The 27,967-nt window shown below is 40.5% G+C and overlaps 1 protein-coding gene across 21 annotated transcripts in view; it reads left to right on the top strand.

Moving 5' to 3' along the window:
* Window positions 1–27,967, top strand: part of LOC131690434 (patronin-like) — a 49,201-nt gene that overhangs the window by 18,391 nt on the left and 2,843 nt on the right. For 13 of the 21 annotated variants that reach the window (XM_058976198.1, XM_058976200.1, XM_058976196.1 and 10 more), the window contains 9 exons: window positions 4,072–4,240; window positions 5,078–5,463; window positions 5,881–6,117; window positions 6,179–6,413; window positions 6,678–6,752; window positions 11,426–11,497; window positions 12,097–12,198; window positions 21,113–21,307; window positions 21,444–21,726. In XM_058976198.1, coding sequence (XP_058832181.1) covers window positions 4,072–4,240; window positions 5,078–5,463; window positions 5,881–6,117; window positions 6,179–6,413; window positions 6,678–6,752; window positions 11,426–11,497; window positions 12,097–12,198; window positions 21,113–21,307; window positions 21,444–21,726 — 1,754 coding nt within the window. The remainder of the gene's footprint in view (window positions 1–4,071; window positions 4,241–5,077; window positions 5,464–5,880; window positions 6,118–6,178; window positions 6,414–6,677; window positions 6,753–11,425; window positions 11,498–12,096; window positions 12,199–21,112; window positions 21,308–21,443; window positions 21,727–27,967) is intronic. The other 8 variants (XM_058976202.1, XM_058976187.1, XM_058976185.1 and 5 more) reach the window with 7 other exon arrangements.

Below are 27,967 nucleotides of genomic sequence, written 5' to 3'. Positions count from 1 at the left end.
ATGGATGTGGGTTGTGAGTTCATTCGTGTGATATCTCAACTCATGGCAAACCATTACACGTTGGATGCACATCTTCGACGTGTTGGGCTCGTGGATAGTGGTGTCTGCGATTGTTGCGACGATACCGAGTACATTGTCTGGGCGTGCATCGAGTATGATTCCACCAGGTCTCAGCTAATGGATACCCTCCGAGCCCGAGAAAAAAACATTCAACGTCCCAGTTCGAGGTCTTATGGCAAGCTGCGATCTCCCTTATATGTCCCTCATATATCTCTTCCTAAATTCAATTAATATAAGAAGCCCCTCTTTTTCTCATTCTCAGAAATTCCCTGTGGTGCTTGTAGCGCCAAATCGCACCAGAACGATACTACGTGATCGTCTTCACTCACCAATCTGCTTGCATAAACCAAAATTGGAGCCGAAATCGACCCGGAGTTCTGACCCATCTTGCAGGACTCCCTACGGATCTGTCCTGCTGTGTGCTGTCTTCGCGGTCCAAGGCTGTCAACCGTTGACGATTTACCACAAACTGCAAGCTTGATGTTCTCTTCTTTGTCATTTTTGTCCTCTCTCTCCTGTATCTGATATTGCTGTTACTCCGTGGCTGAAATCAACCCCTTACCCTTCTGAAAATGTTTTTCGGAAGGCCCTTGTCATAAAAAAACTCAATTTGAATCTGTTTCCCTTCCTTTAAACTACAAGCGAATTTAAATGTTTTCCTTTCTTTAAATTAAAATCTCAAAAACAAAAGCTAAAATTCATTTATAGTATTTATGTATTCAATTACGCACCCCCTAGTATTAATAACACGGTGCTACAAAAATAAAAAAATGAATGTGCGTGTACTCCTTAAGGAGCTAAATTGTTAAGTCTGATGTGTTGTGTTTCGGATTCTCCTCGTCAGTACCTAACAGCTGACTGGGCCGCTAGATAGGCACTAAATCCAGAAAATGAGACGCAATTTACGTGTACGTTCGAACGACTGGTTGGGACTGATGTCCCGGTGGTACAGAAGCTTTGGATTGTATACTATTCCCCCGAAAATCATTCCCCAGAAAGCCATTCCCCAGAATTCCACTCCCCAGAATATCATTCCCCAGAATGTACTATTCCCCAGAAAGTCATTTCCCAGAATGTACCATTCCCCAGAATTCCATACACCAGAATGCACCATTTCCCAGAAAGTCATTCCCCAGAAATGTTTAACTTTTTTTTATAGATTTGATCTTTTCAAACGTACTACTAGTTCTCATTTCCATCGAACGACATTCTTCGATTCGGTCACATTTGGAATGATTTGCATTGTGTTGAAACCGGAAGTTAGGATGACATTATTTATTCCGAATTCAAATAAAGAATAGCTAACTTTCCCGAAAAATCATTCCACAGAAGCTAAAATACCGAAGTGTTTTCCCCAGAAAGAACTATTCTCCAGAAAACTATACCCAGAATGAACCAATGCTCATAAGTTCATTCCACAGATATAACCATTTCCCATACATTTTTTTTGAAGTGGGAAATTTTGTTGATGAAAATCAAAACATTTTTTCATTATGTTGGCCATATTGCTCCCCTCGAAAAGTGTACTGGTAGCAGCATTAGACAATAGCAATATTTTTACTTTTCTTTTAATAATATAAACATACATATAAGACAAATCGCAAAATTCAGTACAGGTGTGTTTTTCAGTGCCATTTAACAACAACCATAGAAAGCGGTAGCCCCTAGGGGCAGATCACTCTAAGAATGTATAAGAAATTTGTATCAAATTGAAAAAAATGCATTTAATTTCCATTTTTGCACTGTCTCGCAGAAAAGTTTGTTTAACAAACGTCCTACGCTGATCCACTTTGTTCGACGTTTTGTTAAATGTAGGGCTAGTTTTTCTGTATGGTTTTAACGTCTTACACGCAACACAAACAACATTGCACGCAACACAAAAACATTGCACGCAACGCAAACTACATTATGAATTTCTATTTTGATGGAAATAAATGCATTTAATTTCGCTGATTTTTAAACATGCATCACAAGTGATCTGCCTCTAGGGTAGCCCCCTTCCTAGGATCCAAAAGAATGTAACAGTGTTATGTAAGTAAGGTTGTGTGGCGAAACGAAAACTTTGTACATTACCTAAGTCAAGGAACTGATGCATGATGCACGATGTTAAGCTGGTACGGATAAGCCGTCGAAAGCGGCGGCTCCTCGCAAAAGTATCGTTGCGCCAATTCGGCCAAAACACTAGCTACACCTTTTATACACGGTTCTAACCAATCATTTACAAATTAGTCAACCCTCAGGCCCAGGAGCAATTGGTATATCCCCCGTATACTTGCGCATATGTCAGTGGCGCCATAATCGCAGATGCGATAACAGTCCCAACTAATAATATATTCAATTCAAATGATCGCTAACATTGATGAATAATTGTTGTCGAGTCTTATGTCTGTAACTCTGTGCTATAAGTACCATTTGGCGTAAGGTATGAAAATACTTTCGAATGTATTTAGTGCAACCTATTTGAGTAAACCGAGCAATCGGGTGAATTGTACATTTGCGTACGAAACATTCCCAATACAAAAGAAAAATAAATGCTCTAAAAACCCACGAAACCATTTGTCAAAATATGCATTCATTTCGATTTTAATATGGATTCAACCAACGCTCCAAAGAAGAAATCAACATCTATGTTTGAATAAACCGGGCAGACGAAAAGATCACAAGTTTGCGTGCAAGAGTTGCTTGGCGTACTAAATTCAAAGAACTGCTCATGTTTGAAAGAAGGAACCAAGTCCTATGTTCGAGTAAACCGGCTATACGAGAGGATAACAGGTTTGCTTGCGAGAGGCCGCCGCTTTCGACGGTACATCCTCAGCAGCTTAACACCGCATAAGTTTCTTTAATTAGCTATGCGTAAACCTTTGGCTTAACCACAAATAATAAATAAAAACCATAACTTTTCTGGGGAATGGGGCATTCTGGGGAATGACTTTCTGGGGAATGGGGCATTCTGGATAATGGTTTTCTAGGGATTGGTACATTCTGGGAAATGTCTTTCTGGGGAATGGTACATTCTGGGGAAAGGAATTCTGGGGAATATCTTTCTGGGAAATGGCTTTCGGGGGAATGGTATACAACCAAGCTTTGTTTTTACTGATGAGGATAAAGTGAACCGAAACTTTTGTGGCGTTACGGCTTGGTTAGGCCAAACTGGTGCTGAAGGGGTTCAATGAAGATTGGCTGACGTATTCATGATGGTCACATAATTAGCATTTCTGCAACATGAATCGACAGACAGCCTTAGTTGATTATAGGATTAGGGAATATTTATACAATTATATATAACGTCTTTTTCGCTTCAGATAGTTGATAATCGACCTTGTAGAACCCCTTGAGCGTCTCATATACGAGTTCCGACGGAGATTGAGGATTCGGTAAAAGAGATCTCTTCTATGAGACGGTCGATCGACGGCGTCGAAATGCTAGTAAAGATGAGCAGCGGTAAGCTGACGTTTAAGAGACGTTGTACAAAAAGCTGCGTCACCGAGTCGTTTGTCGATATTTTTGCGTAGAAAAATTACAGCATGTTATTGAAACGATGAACTATAATGTACAAAATTTTTGTTAAAGTTAAAAGAATTCGCAAAAGAAAATGTTTTTTTTTTCACGCTGAAACCTTTACACCACCCCCCTCCAAAAAAAGGATTCGCGGAAACGGCCATAACTGCGCTAATTATACATTTTTTTTTTTTTACACTAATGCTTGTTTTTTACTGAAAAATGTACTCTCAAAATACTATAACTTTGATGTAATATAATCACCGTTTCATATCTTTAACTAAATTCAAACTTTCTACAAAAAGGTGGTTAAGAAATGTAATATGCAAAAATTGGCACCTTCAAGTTGTGATGGTATCGTGCCTTCTCAAATAAACAGACTGAATAAAAAAATGTTCTATCTACAAAACTTGATTTGTAAAGTTTAACCTATATACTACAAATTTATATACATATTATTCTCGTAGTATTCAGCACATTGTACTTAATTTCGGTCTTTCGTTCTTCCCGCAGGACCCACAGCAAGATGATGTGAACGAGAAAGGTTTCTACATCTCATTTGACAACGAGCAGCCAAAGCGGCCCAAACCCCCATTGCGAACCAAGCGTTCACCGAAGAAAGATAAGCTAGACACAGATCACAGCGAAAGAAACAAAGAGTCCGAAAGATCCAGCCATAGAGGTAAGTTGATGTTTGGAGACTTTGTTTTAAATTCAATCGGGTTGTTCATGAGCAACAAGGTAAACCAATTCATGCATTCTATTTCACGATAGACAACAATCTTTTTATCGATTGGTTCATTTCTTCGGAAAAGTAATACCAGCAGATGATATTGGTACTTGTGATAGTTACTATAGTTTAAAAAATTGCACAGTTTGAAGATTCGCTTTCAAAGCTTCAGATTTATCGGTTTCCAATTCAATTACACTTCTTATTTCCTTCTCGCTCCGTCTGCCACCTTGTGCCTTCAACCGTGACGACACGAAATGTTGAAAACTCCACACTGTAGCAATGGCAAACCCTACCGCCTGTAACTGAAATGAATGTAGCTACCTTCCTAGCACAACACCGATCCCACCTACCCAGTCGTACAGCGCTTATCAGTTGACCGTGTGGGTCTCGGGCCAGTGTCGCCAGGAGAGCGGATCTTTGAATGCATCTTAACTTTCATCAGTATAAACAAACGAAGCTAAAAACCTATACTGCTAAAATAGTTGTTGGTCTTTCTATGGCAACCCTGATTTCACACATGACTGACCCTACCTTCAAGTTTTACTGCGCGGGCAGCAGTGGCGTATTAGTATTTTGCTTGTTTCCATTCACGTTGTAAATTCAGCTTTCCCATCAATACAACTATTTTCGTCAAATGCGTATTATTAATCGCTCATGGTCAACCCATATATCATTGAAAGAAGGTCACTTAATATTTCGAGCGATGCTTCGTGTCGCTTATTTTTATTTCTGGCTCTTTCTTCGACACTGATTTCTCGGTTACTCCGATCATTTCGTCCCATTCAGAGAACAATCAAAATAATTTCGGCACCTTCAGCGTGAAAACGGCCAACAGTTTCTCGGCCAACTTCAACGAAGAGCAAGTGGTGAGCCGCAAGAGCATCATCGATAGTGCAACGTCGCCATTCGAGACGGGTGCTGGTAGCGCCGGGAATCGATCTAGTAATAACAACCATAGTGGCATCGGTATGGCATACGAGCGGGATTTGAGCGAGAGGCGTCATCTAGAGGATGTGACAAATCACACCAACAGTGGAGTGAACAATAACAATATTCATCACTACAATAATAATAACAATAACAACAACAACAGCGATGAATACGGAAGCGAGAATGAGAATCAGCGCAAGGCTAAGCTAGTGATCGGAACCGATGCGACCAATCTGGACCCGGTGAGTAGAACTAATGACGTTTAAGAAAAGCCTGAACGTCCCACAACTGAGTTCATTTTCAAAAGCAGAATTTTTGTTTTTAGAGAATTTAAAACAAATTTTATTTATTACATAGTAATAACCATGTTTACAGTAGTATGCTTATCATATTTTGAATCATGATTAATACAATACGTTTCGCTCCGATAAGTGAGTAATAAGCAAAAAAACGAGCAATTCGATAAGATCGCAGTCACACCGTCAATTTCACACCTTTTCTGTTGCAAATATTTTGTATCATTTATCAATATATCTCAAATGAATAATGAGGTTCAGGCTTATGGGTTTTATCATCTATAAATTAACTATAAGGTAGTCTTCGGTTTACTAAAAAAAGTTGGTTTTGCTGGGTACTGAAAATGGACTTAACCTTTATAGAGCTCTGTCGATGAGATGGAACGGAGAAAGGAAAAGATTATGCTGCTTTCGCTGCAGCGACGGCAGCAGGCCGAGGAAGCCAAAGCACGCAAGGAAATTGATGCCATGCAGCGAAGAGAAAAGGAACGGGAAAAGGAGGAGGAACGTGCGCGGAAAAAGGAAGAACAGTTTGCCCGGCGTCAGGCTATCCTGGAGGCGCACAAACTCAAAAAGGCCATCGAAGAAGCAGAGAGAGAGGTGAGATATCTTAATTTCCGAAAAAAATATACATGTTGCAAAATAATTATGCTTTTCCTAGGGTAAAACCATCGATCGGGAGCTGCTTATCAAACACCAGCAACATCAAGCACTGTTGCATCAGTCCCCAGCCGCACAAATGCACCAAACTTCCACACCAGCAGCCAAAATGCGACCACAGAAGCTCAATCGACCGAGGCCCAAAACGATACACGTCGAGACGGGTTCGATTGATCTGAGCGAAACTTCCAGCCTCAGTAGTCGAGGCAAAAAGGGGTCCAACTCCAATTTGACCGGTAAGTACTTGCATTTTTTCCATCACAATTTTCAAACCGCAGTGGTGCCTATGTCATTGCCAATCACACATTTAAACGTTCGACGGCCAACTGTAAAACCAAAGCAAGACAAAACAGTATCAGTTAATACCGTTTTAGTTGTTAGCCTAATTTGTTCTCAATTGATTTGAATCCTTTTTTGATTTCATGTGATTGTGCCATTTTGTTGTGCTTTTGTGTTTGTACCCTGCCACCACCCGCACCTTCTGTTTTTGCCGTGCTCAGGAATCGGCCTGCAAAGCTCAAACTCTATGCGTCGAGATTACTACAGAGGGTCACAGGATTCGTTAGCTATTAGAGGTAAAGTATACAAGCTTTGCAGTGCAAACCTTTGTAACGATTTACTGTTTCGTTGTTTATGATTCGTTTGGTTAATTCTAGTAGTTCTGAGTTTTTTTTTTAAATTGGTAATTTGATGAGTAGCTCAGTCTTGCTTGAATTGTGCTACGTTTGTCCGTGTAATGTCTCTGCTATGATGTCTATCGTGTGTTTGTCCATTGTGTACTGATCGAACCATACCACAGTACTACGAAGGTAATGTTTGTCATTTGAAATGCTTGGTCTAACCCTTTTTGGTGGAGGATACATTATTGAAGTCAATTTTAACAATATTCATAACAATAAACCAATACAATACAAATAAAAAATAAAATTTTTGATAGTTGTGTCTCGAAGTAAGCAAACTTTAGTTAATTAAAACTGCCTCTATAATCGCCGATTTGTTCACCCACGTTTAACTTTAAATCAGGTTTAAGGTTGGACAGAGAATGCGCAAAAATCGAAAACGAAAAAAGCAGTTTTTTCCACACCTTGTGTTAGATCTTCATAAAAATCAATCAGCTTATGTAGGATGTTGATACAGTACTGCTGATTGATTTTTATGAAGATCTAACACGGTGTGGAAAAATACTGCTTTTTTCGTTTGCGATTTTTGCGCATTCTCTGTCCAACCTTAATGGTGTGTTAGAACTGGTTTAAGTGTTAAGTGTGTGTGTGTGTAGCAATTGGCCCTAACTCAGTAAGCTAATGCGAATGTAACATTTGAAAGCAAGAATGATAATTGTATTTGAATTGTAATTTGAATCAACAACTCAGGTTTAATTCACTTTTTTGGATGAACTTTGGGCTCAACTCACATTTGTTGAGGCCTAATTATTGGAGAAACGGAACAGTTTTCTTTTTAAGTTGGTTTATATTTTCTGGATATAATAATTAAAAGTGACGTGCGAGAACCAAGTTTGAATACGTTCCAGGTGAAACCACAACATGACAGTTTCCGGAAGTCAATAGTCACCGGGAGTACCAGTTCTTGCTTTTATGACAATGTACACAAGACAAAAGTATCTGTTTTTGTCGATTGCCTCGCGCTGGCTCGGGTAGATTCGGGTTGATGGTTGAAAATAAAGTGGCATTAGCATATACTTCAATTTGCGATGGCTGCCATTGGAACGGCGGTGTGTTTCCTTGGGAAATGCCGCTGTTGTTGTATCAGCCTCGAAACAATTTCTGAAAATAGCGTGTGTTGTTGGCCACCTTCTATACTCATCCATTACACATTTTACGTAGAATCCGTCTACAGGTGTAACAAGATCAACAAGTACATGTCATGGTTGCTGTCAATGCAGTTCTTTATGATATTCGTTGCTTTGTTGTACTCGCCGTACGAACGAATAAGTTTACCAGCCGCCAACCGCGTACTTTCTACACTTGAACGATATTTCCTGACCCGATTTTCTACGACGATCGCAATGCATGCCATCGCAGCATCGCTGTTTTTCTATCGAAGTTTGACTGGAATCACATTCTCGATAACAAAAATGTCGAATAAGCAGCGTAGACCTTGACACATGTCATGGCGTATATCATCGATAGATTCATCCCGAAGAAGGTAAACCCCAATGCGGTGCAACCGCCGTGGCGATCTGATGAGTTACGGCGACTCAAAGCAGTAACGTGAGCCGCATTGTGAAAATTTACAAAGTATCGCACCTTGTCACTCAGGAACCATTATGTGGCTTATCATCGAGTACAAAAAAGTAGCAAACGCTGCTACTCGCATCATAAACGTAATGCTCGACGAGAACTCAAATCGCATCCAAAGTCTTTTTGGAGGTATATCAACGAGCAACACAAAGAGTCTGGTCTTCCATCGACGATGACTCTGACTGGAGAAATGGGTACCGATAACAATGAAATCTTTCATCTCTTCTCCATCGCCAGTGTTTTGAATGCTGTAAATTTCTCTCATGAGCATTTTTCCGTCGCCGCAAGAAACGTCCCATCGCTTACACAGATTTTTGGTCAAATTGATGTGGATGATGCAATGATTACCCGAGCTGAAATCAACTCATAAACTGGGACCCGCCGGAATACCATCCGTTCTTTTGAAACATCATATCGATCGTTTGCTGTCTCCCCTTCGTCACCTTTTCCAACTGTCTTTACACCCTCATACTGAGAATACGCGCATATGTTTTCTGTATATAAAAAAGAAGAAAAAATGACATCGAAAAATGACTACCGTGGCAATACATCACTTTGCGCCGTTTCAAAGCTGTTGGAACTTATTGTCATCATCACGCACTACCTCGGAACCAACACCACAAGACCTGCCTCACTCTTTACCTGCGATCATGTACTTTGTCTTGGCTGAGTTGATGACTAAGCCTATCCTCGCTGCCTCCCTCTTAAAAGGCACGAAAGCCTCATCCAATTATATCAATATCATCAGTAAAACAAATGAAGTGTTCGCAATGGGGTCTACTGCTCTGAATCCGCGTTCTCCGGTTTTCGGCCATCGCACTTCCTGTATTGCTGCCACGTGCACGCCAACGTTACGCAGTTCGTGAGCCAGGAGCCCTACGCGTGCGGGTTCATGACGTTTCCAATCGTTATCCTTTATTCGTTGCAGGGTCTTTGGCCGTAAATCCAGTTCGTTTTTTGATCTACTCTTGCCTTTCGTGGTGTTTCGGTACCTACCCCGGTACTTTGCCGGGGTCGCGCTACCCACATCGCGCCGGTGGGGATGCCACCTTAGGTGTAGCTGGCGCGATGCAGCGTTTCTTATTCAGCCGCTGGATGTCAGTCAGACGCTGTTTGGCTTGCATCTTCTGGTGAACAGACACTCGGGTACGTATCTCCTCACTTCACTGATGTCAGAAGGACAACAGTGCCCAGGCTGCGCTACCAGCTAAGCACGCCACTCTCAGCTGGCGGTCATTTGTCATAGTTCGACCCGTGGAAGTAGGAACTTGTGGGGACTAGAGCTATATTGGACGCTCTTTTTGTTGTCAACTCGCCATTTGCCACCCATTTTATCATCATTGGGACTTAATAACAAAAGCCTGTTAATGTATAATAGAAATAAACAATAAAGATATTCCCACATTAAATCTCATACAAACTTTGAACGAGATGCGCAAACCCCGTAAATAACCAACCGCTCGTAAATTTTGTATAGGTATTAGGGACCACAAAATGAAATCAAAAAATGCTTTGCCCGCTAGTTCAATTCATTTTAAGGTTTCCTATACAACCACGAGCCACTCTAGTGTACACCTTATATAGTCTGTGTAAGAAACAGTGTCAGTTTTGCCTTTAAAAGGGAAGCTCCGAGAATCGAGACTGACAATAAACTCTGACATGACAAAATACATGGTAGCTGGTAGAAAGCGAGGCAGTTCAAACTGTGTTGCTTTTGAGCTGGAAATCATTGGGGTACGGTGCGTTGATGTTAGCCGGGAAAGACGTGTCACGGCTAGGACGAATAGGACTTTCTATATTTTACGTAGTCAGTTAAAATCCCGTAGCCAATAGATGCGCACAAATCTTGCTCTATATAAATCGCTGATACTCCCTGTTACTATGTACAGCCATGAGGCATGAACGTGGATGGAAGCAGACTATCGAGTGCTCGGTATGATTGGGAAAAGAATACAGCGTTCACTACTCGGTAGCACAGTAGAGCATGGAAAATGGCGTTGACATGAACCACGAGGTGGATCAGGTGAAACTATTTTATCAACAGTATCAATAAAGCTCCGAGCTGGTAATTTCGAAAGACGACAAATTCATACAATATGTCGTCTATGAAAAAAACCGAAGCAATCAAAATAAAAAACTAATCAGCGAGAATAAACCAAAAAGATCTGGAGTTCTAGGATGATCACTGATGGAGTCTCCTCTAGAAAATCGACAAAATGAAGTAATGCTAAAATATTAACTGCCAGCGCGCTCGCTTGAGTTCCACTGTTCCTTTCAGGATCACCTTCTCCAGGAAAAACTCCAAAACGTCGTTTACGATAGTGAAAAGACATGCAGATGCGTGAATCCCTCGATGATAGCAGTCCTCTAATAATTTTTCGCTCTTCGTTATCAGTTAGGTGTCATCCCATGATGGAAGAGATGAAGAATACAATGCTTTGATGTGCGCTATTCCCCGACTCTGTCGTCGGCTGAAGTATATTCTGTAATAAGATGATGGTTATCTTAACCCAAGCGAAACGTTCAACACAATGAAATATACAGGTTGACCGTTTTAGCATTAACTAAATTATCAGAGGGGATTTTTAACTCCCGAAAAATGACAGATTAAACAATACTTAATTGTAATTTAAAATAAATAAAACAAATTTAATTGAAATATCTAAACCTTACCGTTGTTGTTACTGTTCGATCGTTATATTGTGTTACTGTGTAACATATTACTCGTAGTTAGTTTGGAAATTCACTCGGAACACACACATGCTTTAGTCATCGTAGATGTTACTATTCACCTAGCAGGGTTTTCGAGTAGAAAGTAATACTAACCAATACTTTTCATTTTCTTTTATCTTTTTTCCCATCACCTGTAATAACTGCACATGTTTATCGCGCGTGCTTGTAAAATCTCGCGTTCGGGTACAACAACAATTCACACCTAATACAAACCAATCACCATCGGTTCCACGCTACTCATGCATCAACCCTTCTAGAATCACCGGATGAATATCCTAGTAGCAGCTCAACACCGATAGGGCGAAGAGGCTCGTACAAAACTGGAAGAGGTTGGTGGCGGATATCAATACTGTCTAACCCTTGTCTGTTAACACTAACATACTAACTTTTTACCATTGACGAACCTATCTCTCTTTAGTTAGTAAGCAAATTTAAACTAATCGAACGTTATGCACGATACTTCTGTTTGTTTGGTTGCGTTAGTAAGTAGCTTCATATCGTAAATAATTTCTATCAGCGCACTCTCGCATGATCATTTTACTCATTATATACATTTTAAAAAGTCTGGAAGAGTGGTTTGACCCAATCTCAATTTTACTTTTAACAGTTTTGGTGCTTCTACCTTACTTTAGATTAGGGTTTCACGAGGAAATCTGTTGGATATGAGCACTTTTAATTTTTTTTCTAAACTCAAGGTTTCGTTTTCCTTTCCACTTTTAAGTAACGACACAGAAATAATATTTAATCGACAAACAACTACCTTCAGTTTCAAACGTTCGCTTCGATTTTGGTTGATTTATTTTGTACATCGAGAATAAGATATTGTTGTGTTTTCCCAAACGTATGTATTTCGGAACGAATCAATTATTAATAGACAGAATCAAACCAATGGAACACACACATTACCATAGTATAATTCGTTTTACAGAACCAGCGACGATCGAACGAGGTCGTACCTTATCACGTATCTCGCTAGCGAAAGGTGCCAATTTCCGGGGACGTAAATCCAACTCCCTGATGAATCTATGCGGTAAGGTTCCACCACACACAACACATACAACCCTGTTTTGTCCTACTTACCCTATCAAATTATATTTTCCCGTGGAACTGGGTATTTTTAAAAACAGTGTTATGGTGTTAGCTGTAAACACATGGATCTGAAGTATATTTAAGCACTGGTTGTGGGTGTGCTTTTAACGACACTGAAAGAAACTAGAGCACTACATAAACCATGCTTTTTCAGTTCGGAGCGGATTTTGGTTTACACTGCTTTTAAGTTTTATTTTTTTTTAAGTATAGCGCCAATTATTTGCTGATTTCGCCAATTTGCAATAATTGAATCGTATTTCTTGTTGATTTTCTTGCTATCGTCACTAAAAACATTAGATTATAATAAATTAACTAAGTTAACACTATGTTACTGATTGGGAATCTACAATTATGGAAGTTGAAACATTTACGGGGAAATAATGTTCAAAGTTAGGATCTGTAAAAATCAAGTTGTAGTTGTAGATCAACTAGAAAAAGCAATCTCAAAAGCAATTATCACATCATTTTTTTCAGCTGGAATGTTAAGTTACAGATTATATGTTAAAGAAGCAATCAACAATGTTGAGTATCAATCATTCAGTATGTTTTGGAAATACCATCGATCATTAGACTATTAGCTTAGCTTAGGTATACTGCGTAACCGACCAATAATATCCGAAAGGCAAAATGCATCACATCGTCCGGGACATTATAAAGCACAATAGCAACGACACAATAGTGCATCAAGAGCCTTGAAAACGGATGTTCGTAGTTTTGGATATCATGATGCACGCGAACTGGGTCATAATGGTCTTCTTTTTTCCACCACCAAACCATTAAACTGTTAACTGATGTATAAAGCCAGTTGTCATTTTTGGTTCTATGCAGTTCGAATACGTTCCGAAATCATGAATTATTGCGAATCCCAAACCTTTCAGTTCGCTGAGGTGTCCGTCCACTACCAGAGACCACATAAGGGGTGAGAGTAATCCTCCTTGAGGATAGCTTCTAGTAGTTTTTATAGTTATGCTTTCACATTCTAGCAATATTATGTTTCAATCATCCTTTTGTCAGTATTCTCTTTGATTAGGAAGTATTCTAATAGGATTCCTTCAAAGTCGATGAAGAGCGATCTGTGCGTTCTGTTTTGCAATGCATTTCCAATCTTGTTAACAAAATTATGCAACGCTGTAATAGTTGATTTTCCAGGTTTAAAGGCACACTGATTATTGTTTAGTGATTACCTACGAAGAAATTCAAGCCTTCTGTTCGAGTTAATTACTTTTTTCGTACCTTTAAGTAGTAAAGATATAAAGCTGACTGGTCTGTCTTTTTTAGGCTGGTCTACGTCTCGTCTATCTGCCTTTGGTATTAACACCACCATGACTGCCCTCTAATATATAACGGCACGCACTCTAAGGCATAACTGCATCTAAAGAAAACGGACCAGAGCCTGATAAAAAAGTTCTCAGCACTTTTAGGATGGACGCTAGAAAACCCAAACCCGAGGATTTGTAGGGTTTGAAGGGTATCATTGTCCATCTGACCCGTTGAAGTTCGAAAATGACTTTTGACCCTTGTTTTCACCACCGCATTTTGCGACATTGAAACTCTTGAATGATCTTGTTTTTGCCCTCACTTATTGCCTGCCGGGGTGTTTTATTTGATCGACTATTGTGTTTGCCTCAGCAGCTCTGCATATAGTCACTGTGTGTTGATTGGACATGCCGCAGACTCTGCTTGCTCATATGACCTTGTTCTACACTTTTCTAAATTTTCTTCTTTCAACTCCTTGCTCTTTCTTGAGTATTATGGCTCTTAATATTGAGAAATATTTCACACCTTCCAGTTCCTTGCTAATTAAATATCGTCACGATATTTTTCGATGAGCCTTTTAGTTTCGATGCATTGGCGGGGTTCATGTCCTTGGGTACGAAAGTGACCCTGTCGGCTTCGTTCTACTCCAGTACAACATTTGAATAGTGTCACGAAGCTAGATCCGGCCAGAAAATCGTAGGGCCGTCGTTTTGCTTCAACAGAGGAAGCTGACGCCTCTGTAGACACTCCTTGAGGTTTATCTCCCCGTTTGCAGTCCCGGTAGTAATGAACGGCGCACTTCCTTTGCCACATTAACAGATCGCTTGCTAAATCATGTATTTATTGGAAAACTTTGAAAGTTTCTGCATCCTCACTTCTTCCGGAACATCAAACTCGTGCTGAACGATGAAGAACAGTAGCCCGGAAGCTGCCGGAAGTCCGCCTTGACGTAAGTCTCATCATCCACGATGAGACTGTGAGGCTTCGTCAGCAGACAGATTCAACTTTTTGGCCACACTGAAGTATTGGGATTTCGCTTAAATGCTTGTACTACAAAATTGTGATGCGAATCACTTATAGAACATTCTGACTGCATTTCTTCTTCCGTTCGATGCTGTGAGTTCGGTAGTAACGTTTAATCACACGACTCACCGTTGACTGCACGATTCCGAGTTGTTTTCCGAAGTCCCGATGAGAGAGTTGAGGGATTTTTCAATTGCTTGCGCAAAATCAATTCGCGACGTTACTTTTCGGGTGACGCCATTTTTTCCAATTTTCGAAAAACTGACGGCTATAAAATAGAGTGTAATCAATACACTCTAAGCTACGTCTACCAAAATTTTAAAGAGAAAATACCTATATTATTTTCTACAGCGTTTTTTCCGTGATGCAGTTTGATGTGGGAGACTTTTTAGTTGATCCTTTATCACTGCATTTTTGACATATTTTATTCTACATAGACTTCAATTTGCTACGTATTCTATTAATACTCTTGTTCCATCGTGCGGCCATTGCTTCCATAATTCATTTAGTTGATATTTCACTCTAATCGTGCAGTTTTTGTTACCTGATTGTTTTTGCAGACTTCCCATGAACATCGACGAGTTTGTACCTGTGTAGAAAATTTCGTGCACGTGTTCAACCTTAAACATGCTTCGTTTCGATGTACAGGTTCATCTCAAACATCCGTGTACGTACATCTGGTGCGCACACGAGAACGATTCGCACAAGGCAAAAAGAGTCAACGCTAGTGATGATGAGAGTGAGAAGGAGAAAACTGGTGGCACGAACCTGTGTGTTCGCCTAGTGTATGCACACCGTGTACGTACATGTGGTACGGTTGTGCAGACGAACATGTGCACGTGTTTTGGTACGAAATAGCGTGTTCGAGTTCGTACACAAAATGTGTCTTCAATATGAGCACAGAACCAGAGCGAACATTGTGTACAAGCATCATTTGGGAAGACTGGTTTTGTGTAGTCTTTGACATTGACCTAGGATTAGGGTTGTGGTACCGGTACCGAAAATCCGGGGAATACCGACTTTTATTATTACCCTAGTTTTTCAGCATACATAGGAGCCAGCAGGGTGGCATTAGAAGATTATCGAATGTAACTCCCATCGTACGTAGCTGGATATTTTAACCATTTATTCCAGAACAATTACAACGATATTTTAGCAAATTTATGTACTTAGAACTAGCATGAATAAAATAACAATTGATTAGTTTTTTGAGATCTTCCATATTTGGATTAATTCCTATTGTTCGCCGTATGCCGACATAATAAGTTTGTGGTCCACGTTATGTCTGTATTCATTTTGTTCTTAAATATTCATCTATAAATAAAGAACGCCTACTTAGCATTAAACGCAGCGATCTAAGCTGAGTTTGTAAGCTACGTTGTGTGAATGTGATTTGCATTCAAATTCAGGTATTACACGAATTGTCCTGAATTCTCGCAACACAAATTGTTGGAAATACATGGAGAAAAGTTCTTCAAATAATGGATTTCATTTCTCTGTATTTCTACGTGAGTCCATTAAAGATTTCATCGTCATCCATAGATACGAAAATATTGGCTCAAACGTTGTTGTATTCGATGTTGTGTTGCACGATGGTCTGAACAATTATGCTTCCAGTCACGACTAAAATTCTGAATGTTATCATCGGTACCACATCACGGCCATGATGTGGCCACTTCTGTGAGGATAAGCTTCGTGTTTCACCTTTAGTAACACTTATCACATATTTGGTCGAATAGGAATTTGTTTAAAGTCATCCGCAATTGTAATTCTCGTAGTAGAGATATTTTTCACTTATGTGGCTTTCTCGTTTCATAGCCCAGCTGGGATACTCAAGGCCGTAGCGGTGTCTTGGGGTGCCCTTGGTGGAGTCCCAGTTTTACACTTCTGTAAAGTTTAAAGAATTTCGCATAGACATGTGAATAGAACAAAACTTGTATAAAACTGACATAAACTGGATGAGCAGGTATTTGTAATTAGGAGTAAAAGTAATGATACAATGCAGTTTGCAGTTTCCTCATTCATAGGTAATCACATAAGAAACTTTGCTGACCAGACAAGACAGCTGAGTTGAGAATCGAGCCCAGGTCGATTATGTTACAGGCAATAAGTCTTTTATGAAAGAATGTCGCGTCTGCGTGTCGGCTTACAACAATGAGATCGATGGTGTGGTCACCGATTCGTGTTTGTCATCCTTTCATTTACTGAAGCACGAAAATGGCTAGTTGAAGCACCCTTTGCTTGATTGAGCGAAGATTTGGAATGGCAATCGCACTAGACGGGACAAAACTGTGTGACCCTGTCTTTTTCAGCGGGACTACTTTGTGCTTAATTACGTCATCTTCGGGAAGGATCGTCTGACTGTTCGGTTGTTAATACCACGCGTCATGCATTGCCGCATTGCACTAATACAAGAAAATGTGCCATTTTAGCAATAGGGATCAGTTTGATGATTGAGAACCATGGGCATCCCCATGGTCATGGGGAGAGTCCATATGATGTATTACCATGTGTACAAATAGAGCCCAACGAATCTATAGCATTCCCTTCAAAACGCTATGAAAACTCCTGCAGAAATACTAGAAACAGCTACGCAATTCACCATCAAAAATTTGTATGCTCTCCTGTCTTAGAAAGAGAGTGAATCTGATGATTCCCATGTGAAGACATATTTTGTTGCCCCTCAGAACAATAGGCAGATGAGATTAAATTTTTCTCTTGAAAGGCCATCAAATATAACAGCTTGAGCAATCTCCGACACGGGACTGATTGGGCCTAGGTTGGGCACCGACATTTTTATGATATTGCGGAGCTCCTCCCGGCATCGAGGAGAGTCTTCACTGTACAGCATGTGGTTGTTTTCTCGATGATAATTGACCTGCGTTAAGCCAAACCGAACTGAGCGCCATAATTTGTCGTCGAATTTTTTATATAAAAGATCATTTTCGATAATTTGCCATCATAAAAAATTCAAAGATATTTATTTGCTTTCGATTGCTATTTGAGATCTTAAAAATGAATTGATGTTGGTGTTTCTAGTGCTACATTGGATGCGCTAGCGATTTCTTGACAGGTACCCCAAAATGGCGCTTGGTCCTCTTTGGTTTAACACAGGCCATTTGTTTTAGCTTACTCCACGATCCTTGCTACAGCTTTATGGGTACCCTGCTTTACCGCCCAACTTGTGTTTCTATGAAACTGAGAGAAGGAGCGCGATAATGTTTGCAACAACTTTTGCTATTTTCTAGCACCTTTGGGGTAGTTTTGCATCTTTGGGTTACACATTGTTCTCCAGTTCAATTCTCGAAGAATAATTAAGTGTGTACCTGGTCCATGGTACACTTATCCTGACTTAGTTTATGATTTATACTCACTTATTTTGTAAAGTAAATCATGATTTCAGCCCCCTCTCAGCCAAGGGCGACAATTTGGCGGTGGCCAACCCAGCCAACCGCACGCTATGGGCCTGACGATTCTGTACTGTTTGTACAATGGATAAGCAACAAAGCAGTAGGAATTTATTGCTTGCTTTATTGATAGCTATAACAGCTACTCTGGACAATGCACTTGCGTGCTTTGTACACGGATGTGTAAACCGAACTTGTTCACATGTTTAAAGCGTTTCGAAGTTCATTTCGGAAGTAAAAACCTCTTTTCAGATGGGTCGAAGAGGAGAATGTCGAGATACAGCGGATGGATTGATTAACCACAAAGGATTTCTCCTGTATCTCACACAATGGTGCAAATTTTAATTTTCAAATGCCAACTTTCAGCTCACTCAAACCATGATTCAAATTCAAAGCCTCCGTTAATCATTCACTTTCAAGTTGGTGGGATTTTCATAACCAAACCGTACGTCTTCATTTCAAATTGATGCTTTTTCATTCACCAACCAAAGTTGTCATCTGCTCTGTAGAGGCCAGTTTAGGTTAAATCTTGACATGATTAGCGTGTTTAAGCTTACATGAACAGTAAGAAGTATGTTCAGAGTAGTTTTGCTTGAAACACCTAGTCAATATCCCAGTAGAGAGATATTCACAGAGTCAATTAAATCGAAAATGAATAGAAAATGATTGAGCAGCTCGGCTGTTTGAATGAATGATACAAACAAAAAACTGCGAATTGAACAAAGTAGGGCATGATCTGAGATTTACTCTTCTTTCAAGTTCAAAACCTGGTGGAAATTTGCAGCTCTGATCTCACAGAGAAGTGGATGCCATGGCTTTGGGTACGGCACCAATACATTTTTCAACTCCTTGAGGATGCTTTATATGAATATAGCCATTATGACCGAACCTTTTTTTAAACCTGATTTTAAATTGAAGAGTAACCCCTTCATCGATTCAATCGAATGGTTAGGCTCGGCGAAGGAGTCGCAAAATCAAGCATCACGTTTTGCCTTCTTTTGAAATTAAGGTGTTCGGGAGTTAGGGTATTAATGTTTGCAACGGCTCTTGGTATCATTTTTTGGTTACAGCGCATTCGCAATGTACTGGCGAGCAAGCAAAAACTTACAAAAAATCGGGCGAAATTCTTCGTAATCGGTGATTTTAACGCTAAACACTGATCCTGGAATAAAGCTCAAAGCAATTCCAACGGTAAACTATTTTTTAATGATTGCTCAGCTTAATTCAGTTTTGTTTCCAAATGGGCCAATTCGTCTGTAAGAAATCCATCAACACTTGATTTGATTTTGACAGATCAAAATTACATTTGTAGCGAAACATATTTATTATTTTCAGAATTACACAAACGATGATGTTGCTCATTGGTGTGAATTTTTAATGTTACTGCGGTCGTGAAACATCATTCCAAATAGAAACGATAGTCAGTCTCCACTTTAAGATATCAAAGCCGCAAAAATGATGAATAACAATCTCTTGTTACAATTTGAATGCTAGATGTTTTACTTTGACTCTATAAGAAAGTTAGTTTCATTGCGGATACTTGTACATATTATTATCTAACACCATTCAGATCAAAGTAATAATGCAGTGCACAGCTAGATCCACTTTGAGTTCATTTTAGAAACGGTAGAAACGTGTTAATTCTCACAATAATTATACAACCAACACTATATTCTATCAGTCTACACTGCACAAGATCGAAATTCAAAACTCACGTCAACTATCACAACTCTTAGAAATCAGTTTCCTGCAGTAGTCCAGTAGAAAATGTTGTGTGTATCATGTGCTTCCATTACCAATCCAGCTTCGGAATACGTCCGCAAGGAGGTTATTCGGCCAGACCGCAACTTTGATTATGGCTGTAGGAAATCAGTCTACCGAATGAGTCTACCTGCAAGGGTTGCGTCCGAGCAATCTCACTACTCGCTCTGGTATTGTTTGCGATGTCAAGCCGCCAATCAGCGACAACATTTCAATCGTAATTCAGTCAGTAGTACTCGTTCAGTGGGAGTACAAACAAGCGATCCTAACATCAGCCGAAGAAGTAGCGGCACATTTGTTAGTTGTTTTGGTGCTTATGCGCCGAGGTATGATAAGAACCATCAATCCACTCTGGAAGCGTTCACCAATTCCTTCGAGTATTTGATGATCGGTAATTGTTTAGCCAATCGGCGAGAAAGAATTGAAAGAACTATCGCTAAAGACATCAAATATAGCCAGGAAAGAAAACCTCGTTTTGGGAGATGTACTAACAATAACGGTATGACTAGATTCAGGCCAGCATGTGAAATACAATGAACGGGGTTGTTTGGTAATAAGACAATTTTGTCTATAATAATTGTAGATCTCGCACGCGTTTTTTTTTAAATGAATTATTTGGATAATAAAATGCTGCGATCCACACTAACACTTAATTTGGACATATTAATTTTTATGCAGGGTGTACTGAATCTGCGGTTTTCGCAAACAAATTACGTATTTATTCAAATCACTTCAATGGCATTTGCATATGCAAATTCCTCGATCCATCTCTAGAACTGAGGGCCTTAAAAAGTCTTATTAACTAATTGTAACTCTTTTGGTGACGGCATCAATGTTTTAATCGTTTTCTTGAATTTGGTTTCACATTTATGTTTTAGTGTAATAGTTTCGTTAACATACCAACTCATTCATCAGTGGTTTCAATAACTAGCTTGTTTTGTTCTAATTGTTTTATGTTTGTGTTATTTTTCTGTTTGTTATTACATCATTCTTACTTTAGGTTGAGGGTAACCTGTACAAAAGTTAACTAATTGGATTGTGATGAAATCTCTTAACTGTTTCCACTTACAAAATCCCTAACTGTGAATGATATATCTACCTAACCGTTTGAACTCCCGTCAAAAACCAATAAACGTTCGTTGTATTGCCCAATTGCCAAACATTAGCTCGTTATTAAATCATTCCTTTTTATCTCATTTCTTCTCTCTCTCCACCATCACCCTTTTGCCGATTGACGCGTTTTTCGCGCACGTATTTTGCCCGCTGCTGTGCCTGTTAACTGTACATCTGGCGTTGTACGAATACAAAATAAAAATCTGTACTGAACCAACCGATACCCTCAAATTTCCCAACTAACCGCCCGATTGTCACGTAACGTAACGTAACTGTAACGACAATTAATACCAGATTCCGACTCCGGCCTGGGACGTGCGACGCCCCCGAGACGCGCTCCGTCGCCAGGCATGGGACCCTCGAGTCGGCACCTACCGTCTCCCTCTGGTCCCGGTTCGTTGCCACCCGGACTGATAACCAAACGTCGGGGTTTCGATGATGGATCCAGCGACATTTCCTCCACCGCCAGTTCAATGATGGACTACAACGGTTTGTATCGCTCGTTGCCTAATGCGTATATATTTTTAATAGCTTGTCAATCTTTTTGTATCTAGATATGAAAACGACAGTTCGCGTATGTCAGTACACTATGGTTAACCGAGCTCCTTTCCATTACTTTCCGTAGGTCCAAAGATTTATAAACAACCTGCCACTAAGTCGAACCGAGGTATCATCTTGAATGCCGTCGAATACTGTGTCTTCCCGGGGGCGGTGAATCGTGAGGCGAAACAAAAAGTGCTGGAAAAGATAGCCCGATCCGAGGCGAAACACTTCCTGGTGCTGTTTCGCGATGCGGGCTGTCAGTTTCGTGCACTGTATGGTTACTGGCCGGAAAATGAGCAAATCATCAAACTGTACGGCACCGGGCCGAGCCAGGTGGACGATGTGATGTTCGATAAGTTTTTCAAGTGAGTATTAATAAAATCCAATAAATTATTCATGAATGAGTGAACATTTCCAATTAACTTTTTTACTTTATTTTTATTTACGTGACTTTAAAAAATTTCCGATTAACCAATATGGTGATTAGGAAATATATTCAATTATTTATTGTAAATTGTACATATCTACAACATTTTCCATGGCAATTATAGTTGGAAATGGGGAAGAGATCGAAGCTATGTCTGCATTGCCTTGAGATGAACTTGTACATCATCTGTTAGAAAATCATACAATATCGGAGTTAACCTTCCGACAGACGCAATATAGGGGAAGATGGGGTAAAACGCACCCCGGGGCAAAATGCACCCCTTGTTTATATTGAAAACTGCTGAAATTTTCTAAAAAGGGGTAACACCAGTCGGAAGTCCGTCATAGTTAACTTACACTGTCAAAGTTTGATAACCGTTCATCAATAGCAACTCCAGCAATAAACTAAAAACAATAACGTGATCTTCTCATGTAATTATTGGGGCTTGTGCAACAAGGATTTTCAGCTCTTATATATGCTATTTTATTATTATATCAGTGCATTCCGGTTCTATTTATACCGTTGTTCATTATTCTGTCGCACTATAAATGAAAAATTCACTAAATAGTTCACTTTTTGCTAAATTTATATCTCTGCTCCATCGGGGGCAAAATGCACTCTTTTTTTATTTTGCGGATTTTTTAATCGAAAACAGAAAAATCGTTCTGAAAACATGCTAATTGCATAACCTAAGTCTATTTAATGGCACACTTTTGTGAAATCCCGTCAGAAAACAAAACTACTTGCTTGTTCACGAGCATTATGCCCCGCTGTTGCGGTGCATGCTACCCCGTTGTTGTATTGCGTTATACCCCGTTGTTGTGGTGCATTTTGCCCCCGCACAGGTGCGTTTTGCCTCGCTTATTTTTAAAAAGGTAATTTTCAATGATTTTGAAAAATTCAATATTTTTCATGTTTTTGAATACTTGGCAAAGCGTTATGATTAGAGCTTCCATCCCGGGAAATTATTTCCCGGGAATCCCGGGATTTTTGGATTTCCCGGGATTCCCGATTCCCGGGAAATTGTGTTTTCCCATTCCCGGGATTCGGGAATCCCGGGAAAAAAGATTTTTAATTTATTCCAACAGGCATAGGTTCTGCGTAAGAAATTCTGTAGGAAATATTTTTACCGTAAACATTTGGAGTGAGTAGTGAATGCAGATTGTAGCGTTAGTGACGCGAGGTACTTTCTTAAAAAATCGATGAGTGTATGTTACAAAACTTGGGATGGTTTTAAGTGATATCATGCTTAACGCAAACGCTTTTTAAAATAAGGAATGTTTCTAGAACGTCTGCAGAAATATTTGGTCAGTTCATCGAATGCATATTTCGTCTAATTTGTTATACCGTAGGTGTAATATCTGTAAATTTTTGAATGTATGTAAAGCAATACATAACGCTGTATCTGTCCAACATCATGCGCATCCACACTCTTTGAATGTCGCTTTCAAGGATGCAGAAAGGATTTTTGAAGGGATAAGATCAAACAATCCAGATACTCACCCGTAACAAGAAATCGATAGTGGGATTCGTCCATCGCTGTACAGTTCGTCCATTATCTACTTGATTTTGATTCACAATTAATTCGAAATGATGCTGATCTTACTGTGATGGAAATGGATTCCATATATCACATTTTCACATTTAATCGGAAATGACTGCCCACTGCCCTGAAGCAGCTCGATCTTTTCATTCAAGATTATTAAAGAAGGTGCTTTGCATTAAATTGATTACATTCCATCGTATCAGAACAACGTATTCCAATTTTGGACAGTAACTCCAGCAGCTGCGTATAGTCCCAATTGTAATCGTAATTACCAAAATTTAGGTTATGCCTATAGCCAAGAAAAATCATCAAAAGGAGTTGATGTTGCGTAAACTTATTGACGAGTTATCGAATGATTGAATGATGTGTAGGCTACCAAATCGCCATTTTCTGACAACTGCCTTTAGGACAGATATACATGCAATCAAACGGATTTGAAAATTTTTCGATTTATTCTTTTGTTTTCAAGAAAATCATTCACCTTTTTATTTTTCTTCTGTATTCCCGGGATCCCGGGATTTCCCGGGAAATCTATTATTTATTTCCCGAATCCCGAGAAGCTGAAAACCGTCGGGAAATGGAAGCTCTAGTTATGATAGCAATTACAGAGGAATATGTTGGCTAGACGATATCATTAATTAAATTCTCCCAATTGATGTTCTATAGCTGAGTTATGATCATATTTCCTTAGGGGGTGCGTTTTACCCCATCTTCCCCTACACCGATTGCGCGCCACTCAGAAAATTAAACGATGGCGTCTTTCAGTTCAAAAGTTAACCAATTTTCTTTAAAGATAACATTGCCAAAAAATGGCACTCTCTACACACACAAACATTTTATAACCTGTAAAATCGCTAGTATGGGTAGTTTTAACTTCAATGAATTAAGTACATCACAACGCTATTTTGAGCCACTGTGGAATGGGGTAAGGGGAGGCGTCTGAAGGGGGTATGAGGGATGTGTTTGTGATCAGTGGCCTAGCTACGTCCCAGTTAAAATCTACAAAACCCATCCTAGTATAAAAAACCGGCAGGTTAACGATTTGCAGAGTGATTATATAACCTTTCTATATGAGAAAAGCAAAAAATGTACCAAAGTCAATTTTCGTAATTTTTTTTCGTTTTCGAGATTACATCAAATCGACGTTTCAAGCATTTTAAAGACATTTGGCACCAAAACTACAAATTCGATTTTTAAATTTTTCTTCACTGCTCCCCTCTGTGAACATTTTGCAGTTTCTGCAAATATAGACTCCAGAACCGTCGTAGGTGGTCAATATGGTCAAAACAACTTTGGTTCGTCATTAGTACTCTAGACTGGCAAATCCAAGTAATTTTACCCCCATCTCAGTATGTTTTGCATCATTTTGATATCATATCATATCATTTTAGTCGCACTCTTCAATCCATAACTCCAGAACCAGAATTTCGATGGACACAACATTTAATAGCAGTAGATGGAAAAGTTGTACCATTCATTTGAGACTAACTTTGTGCAAATTGGTCCAGTCGTCTCTGAGAAAAATATGTTAATTTTTGTACACATACATACAGGGACAGCAGGAAGAGTTTAGTGGCCTTACGACCCCCCTCCTCTGGACCTACTGTGAATTAAGGATAGGATATGGTGGGGTTCGGGCAGCATTGGCTTTGCTAAACCTCTGAAAAAAGCCGTAACTCCATTAACGACTTCGACGAAGCGAGTCTGTGCCGCTTCTGCTAAGATCCTATCAATACGGGCGAAGTGGGCTACTGATACTGGCTGCCCTCCTTCCTGTTAAAACTTTGGTAGGTCTCCAAGTACGTTCGAAGCCCGTCACCTTAGCAGATAGAAGTAGGCTCAGTAGAACGTCCCGGACTAGCGCTGATCCGTCCCTGAACGCACGGGATACTGAAGGACCGCTTCACCCCTCGCATGCGACCTCATTGCTTACAAAGGTACAAAGGGATCATATAGAGGCGACTACTTGCTACGGGCGTAGATAACGGCTTGGAGTTGGGACAAAAAAAGCACGGAAAAAGTCTAAAACAAAAATATACAAAATATAACGGAACAAGTGTAGTGAATCCGTTCGCCAAAGGTGGACTAGAGAGGTTGCAAACCCAGCCAAACGACCAAGTGAAACAGACACAACAGCGGCAGCAGCGAGAGCCATAGGCCATACCGAGCACAAACGGCGATGAACCCATGGGACGCCAAGGAAAGCTAGCGTTTCAGGTACGCATGCCGAAATCAAATTAATATTTGGATAATTCCAAGAAGACCAACAGTCTGGGTGGACTGAAGTAATGAAGCTGAGGCAAAAAATCGAGAGCTCTACGAATTCGTGAAAAACAAGGGTCACGTGCGTGGGTATATCAGGGGTCTCGTGATTAGCATCAAATCTTCCCGTAGCATCCGCTGAATGCGAACGGAATTACTAGAGAGAGCTGAAAAACCGAAAAGGCACTTAAAACCACGGAGGTAGTGAAAGTAGCAGCCTATGAGACGCCGAAGAGTGACCGGGGTTTTCTCGTTCCGTGAAAAGATTAAGGGAAACACCAAGAGAGCAAGATGAACTGAGGAAGACCAAGCAGGTCGGTGAAGGACAGCGAAAAAGCCAACAAATGGAAAGTGGATGGCAAACCGTAGAAAAGAGGAAAAAACAGAAAGAAAAGGATGAAAAGAAGAAAAAGAAGATTGCGTCAGGGTAGAAGGGAGACGCTCTAGTCGTCGAAGCAAACGACGGCGTGACGTGCGCTGCGATTCTCAAAAGGGTGAGAGAGGATCGTTAGCTAAACTAAAGGATCGTAAGCTAAACTAAACAAACGGAGAGGTGTTTCAGGTGCTTGGATCTCGGACATCAGATAAGACCCGGATAGATAGATCTGTGCAGAAAATTGGGGATAAAGGACATATTGCTAGAGATTGCCCAAAGCAACCGAAGTGCATGCTCTACTGTCCGAAGGAGGGCGGAAAGGACCACATGACGGGGGGCTTCTTATGTCCAGAGTACAAAAAGATGAAGGCGGGCCAAGGTTGGTGGAGATAAGCCAGTTTAATCTCAATCATTGCGACATTACACAGAAACTGTGGTCAACAATAGAAACGAAATACGACGTTGCAATTATTGCAGAGCCGTATCGAGTTCCTCCCCAAGGCAGTAACTGGGTGGTGGATTGTGCAGAGATGGCGGCAATCCAAGTGATGGGCGATTTTCTGTCTGACAGGTGGTGGATAGCACACACGAAGGCTTCGTGTATTCGTATGTAACTGTCATGCTCCCCCACGGTGAACATAGATCAGTAAAATCGAATGCTGGACGAAATAACCGACTCGTTATTTAGACGAACGCCGGTTGTTGACGGAGAATATTTTAACCTTTGGTGGAATGGGGAGAAATGGAGTAGCAGGCTGATCAACGCGAGAGATTACACGCTGTTGGAAGCCCTGGCGATGTAATTGCACTGTGTTGTGAAACGTGAGGACTGGCGAGCGGAAAAGGAAAATAACACACTTCGACAAGGATCTTTTTGTGGAAGCACTCGTTGCAACTCTGAATGCCGATGAGCTGACGAAAACATTGGCGAGGGCGCGTGGGGTAATAATAGAGCTGGGAAACTATCGGCACCCGGCAGTTTTGATGGAACGAAAGACTCAACATTCTCCGTGTTGCCTGCCTAAAATCCAGAAGACGAGATCAGCCAGAGAAGAGTGTAAAGTGACATTCCAGGCAGCTAGAGTCGCTTTTAAATGCAAGATAGTGCTTAGTACAATGCTACAATGAGCTGTGCAGAGAAGTAGACGCCAAACTCTGGAGCAACGCTTACCGTATCGTTATGGCCAAGAACAAGAGTCCAACGACACGAGTTGAAATGTGCGCTGACAAACTGTAAATCGCGGAGGTTCTTTTCCTGGAGCACGACCCAATGATGTAGACGGTGAAAATGCTTGTAACAATCGAATGACGAGCTCCTTATAGTTGCAAGAAGACTGGAAGCGAAGAGGATCCCCAACGCGTGTTCAGGAAAGTTCTTCAGAAATGCCTGGGCGAAGACTACTTCCCGGATAGAAGGAAGATTCAGAAGCTTGTGTTGGTGCCAAAACCAGGGAAGCCATCAGAAGATCCAGCATAGTATCGGCCTTTATGCCTCCTGGATACTCTTGGTAAATTTCTGGAAAGAGTCATCTTCAACAGGTTGACGAACTACGCTGAAAGTGACACGGAATAGCGCAGAGGCAGTTCGGATTCCGGTAAAGGAATCGACGGTGGACGCCATCGCACAGTCATCGCGAGCGCAGAGAAAACTTCCAAGCAAAGGAGAAGGGATAATCGATACTGCGCCGTTGTAACGATCGACGTGAAGAACGCGTTAGCCAGCGCCAGCGTCGTAGGACTGCACAAGATGCGGGTCCCGATTCATTTTTGCAATGTTGTGAAAAGTCACTTACAGAGCCGAGTATTGGTCTACGAGACGAACATGGGGTAGAGGTCGATTAGGGTCAAGACGGGAGTACCTCAAGGTTCCGTATACGGTCGAACGCTTTGGAACATTAATGTACAACGGAGTGTAAATACTGGAATTGCCAAGGGGAATCGAGAGCGCCGTTTTTACAGATGACCTTATCCTGACGATATCCGACGAGACCTTCG

This window comes from Topomyia yanbarensis, chromosome 3 (genome assembly GCF_030247195.1).
Source record: "Topomyia yanbarensis strain Yona2022 chromosome 3, ASM3024719v1, whole genome shotgun sequence".
Classification (NCBI taxonomy): Eukaryota; Metazoa; Arthropoda; class Insecta; order Diptera; family Culicidae; genus Topomyia; species Topomyia yanbarensis.
The sequence above is the reverse complement of the archived record's forward strand: the minus strand, read 5'-3'. Positions and strand labels throughout refer to the sequence as shown.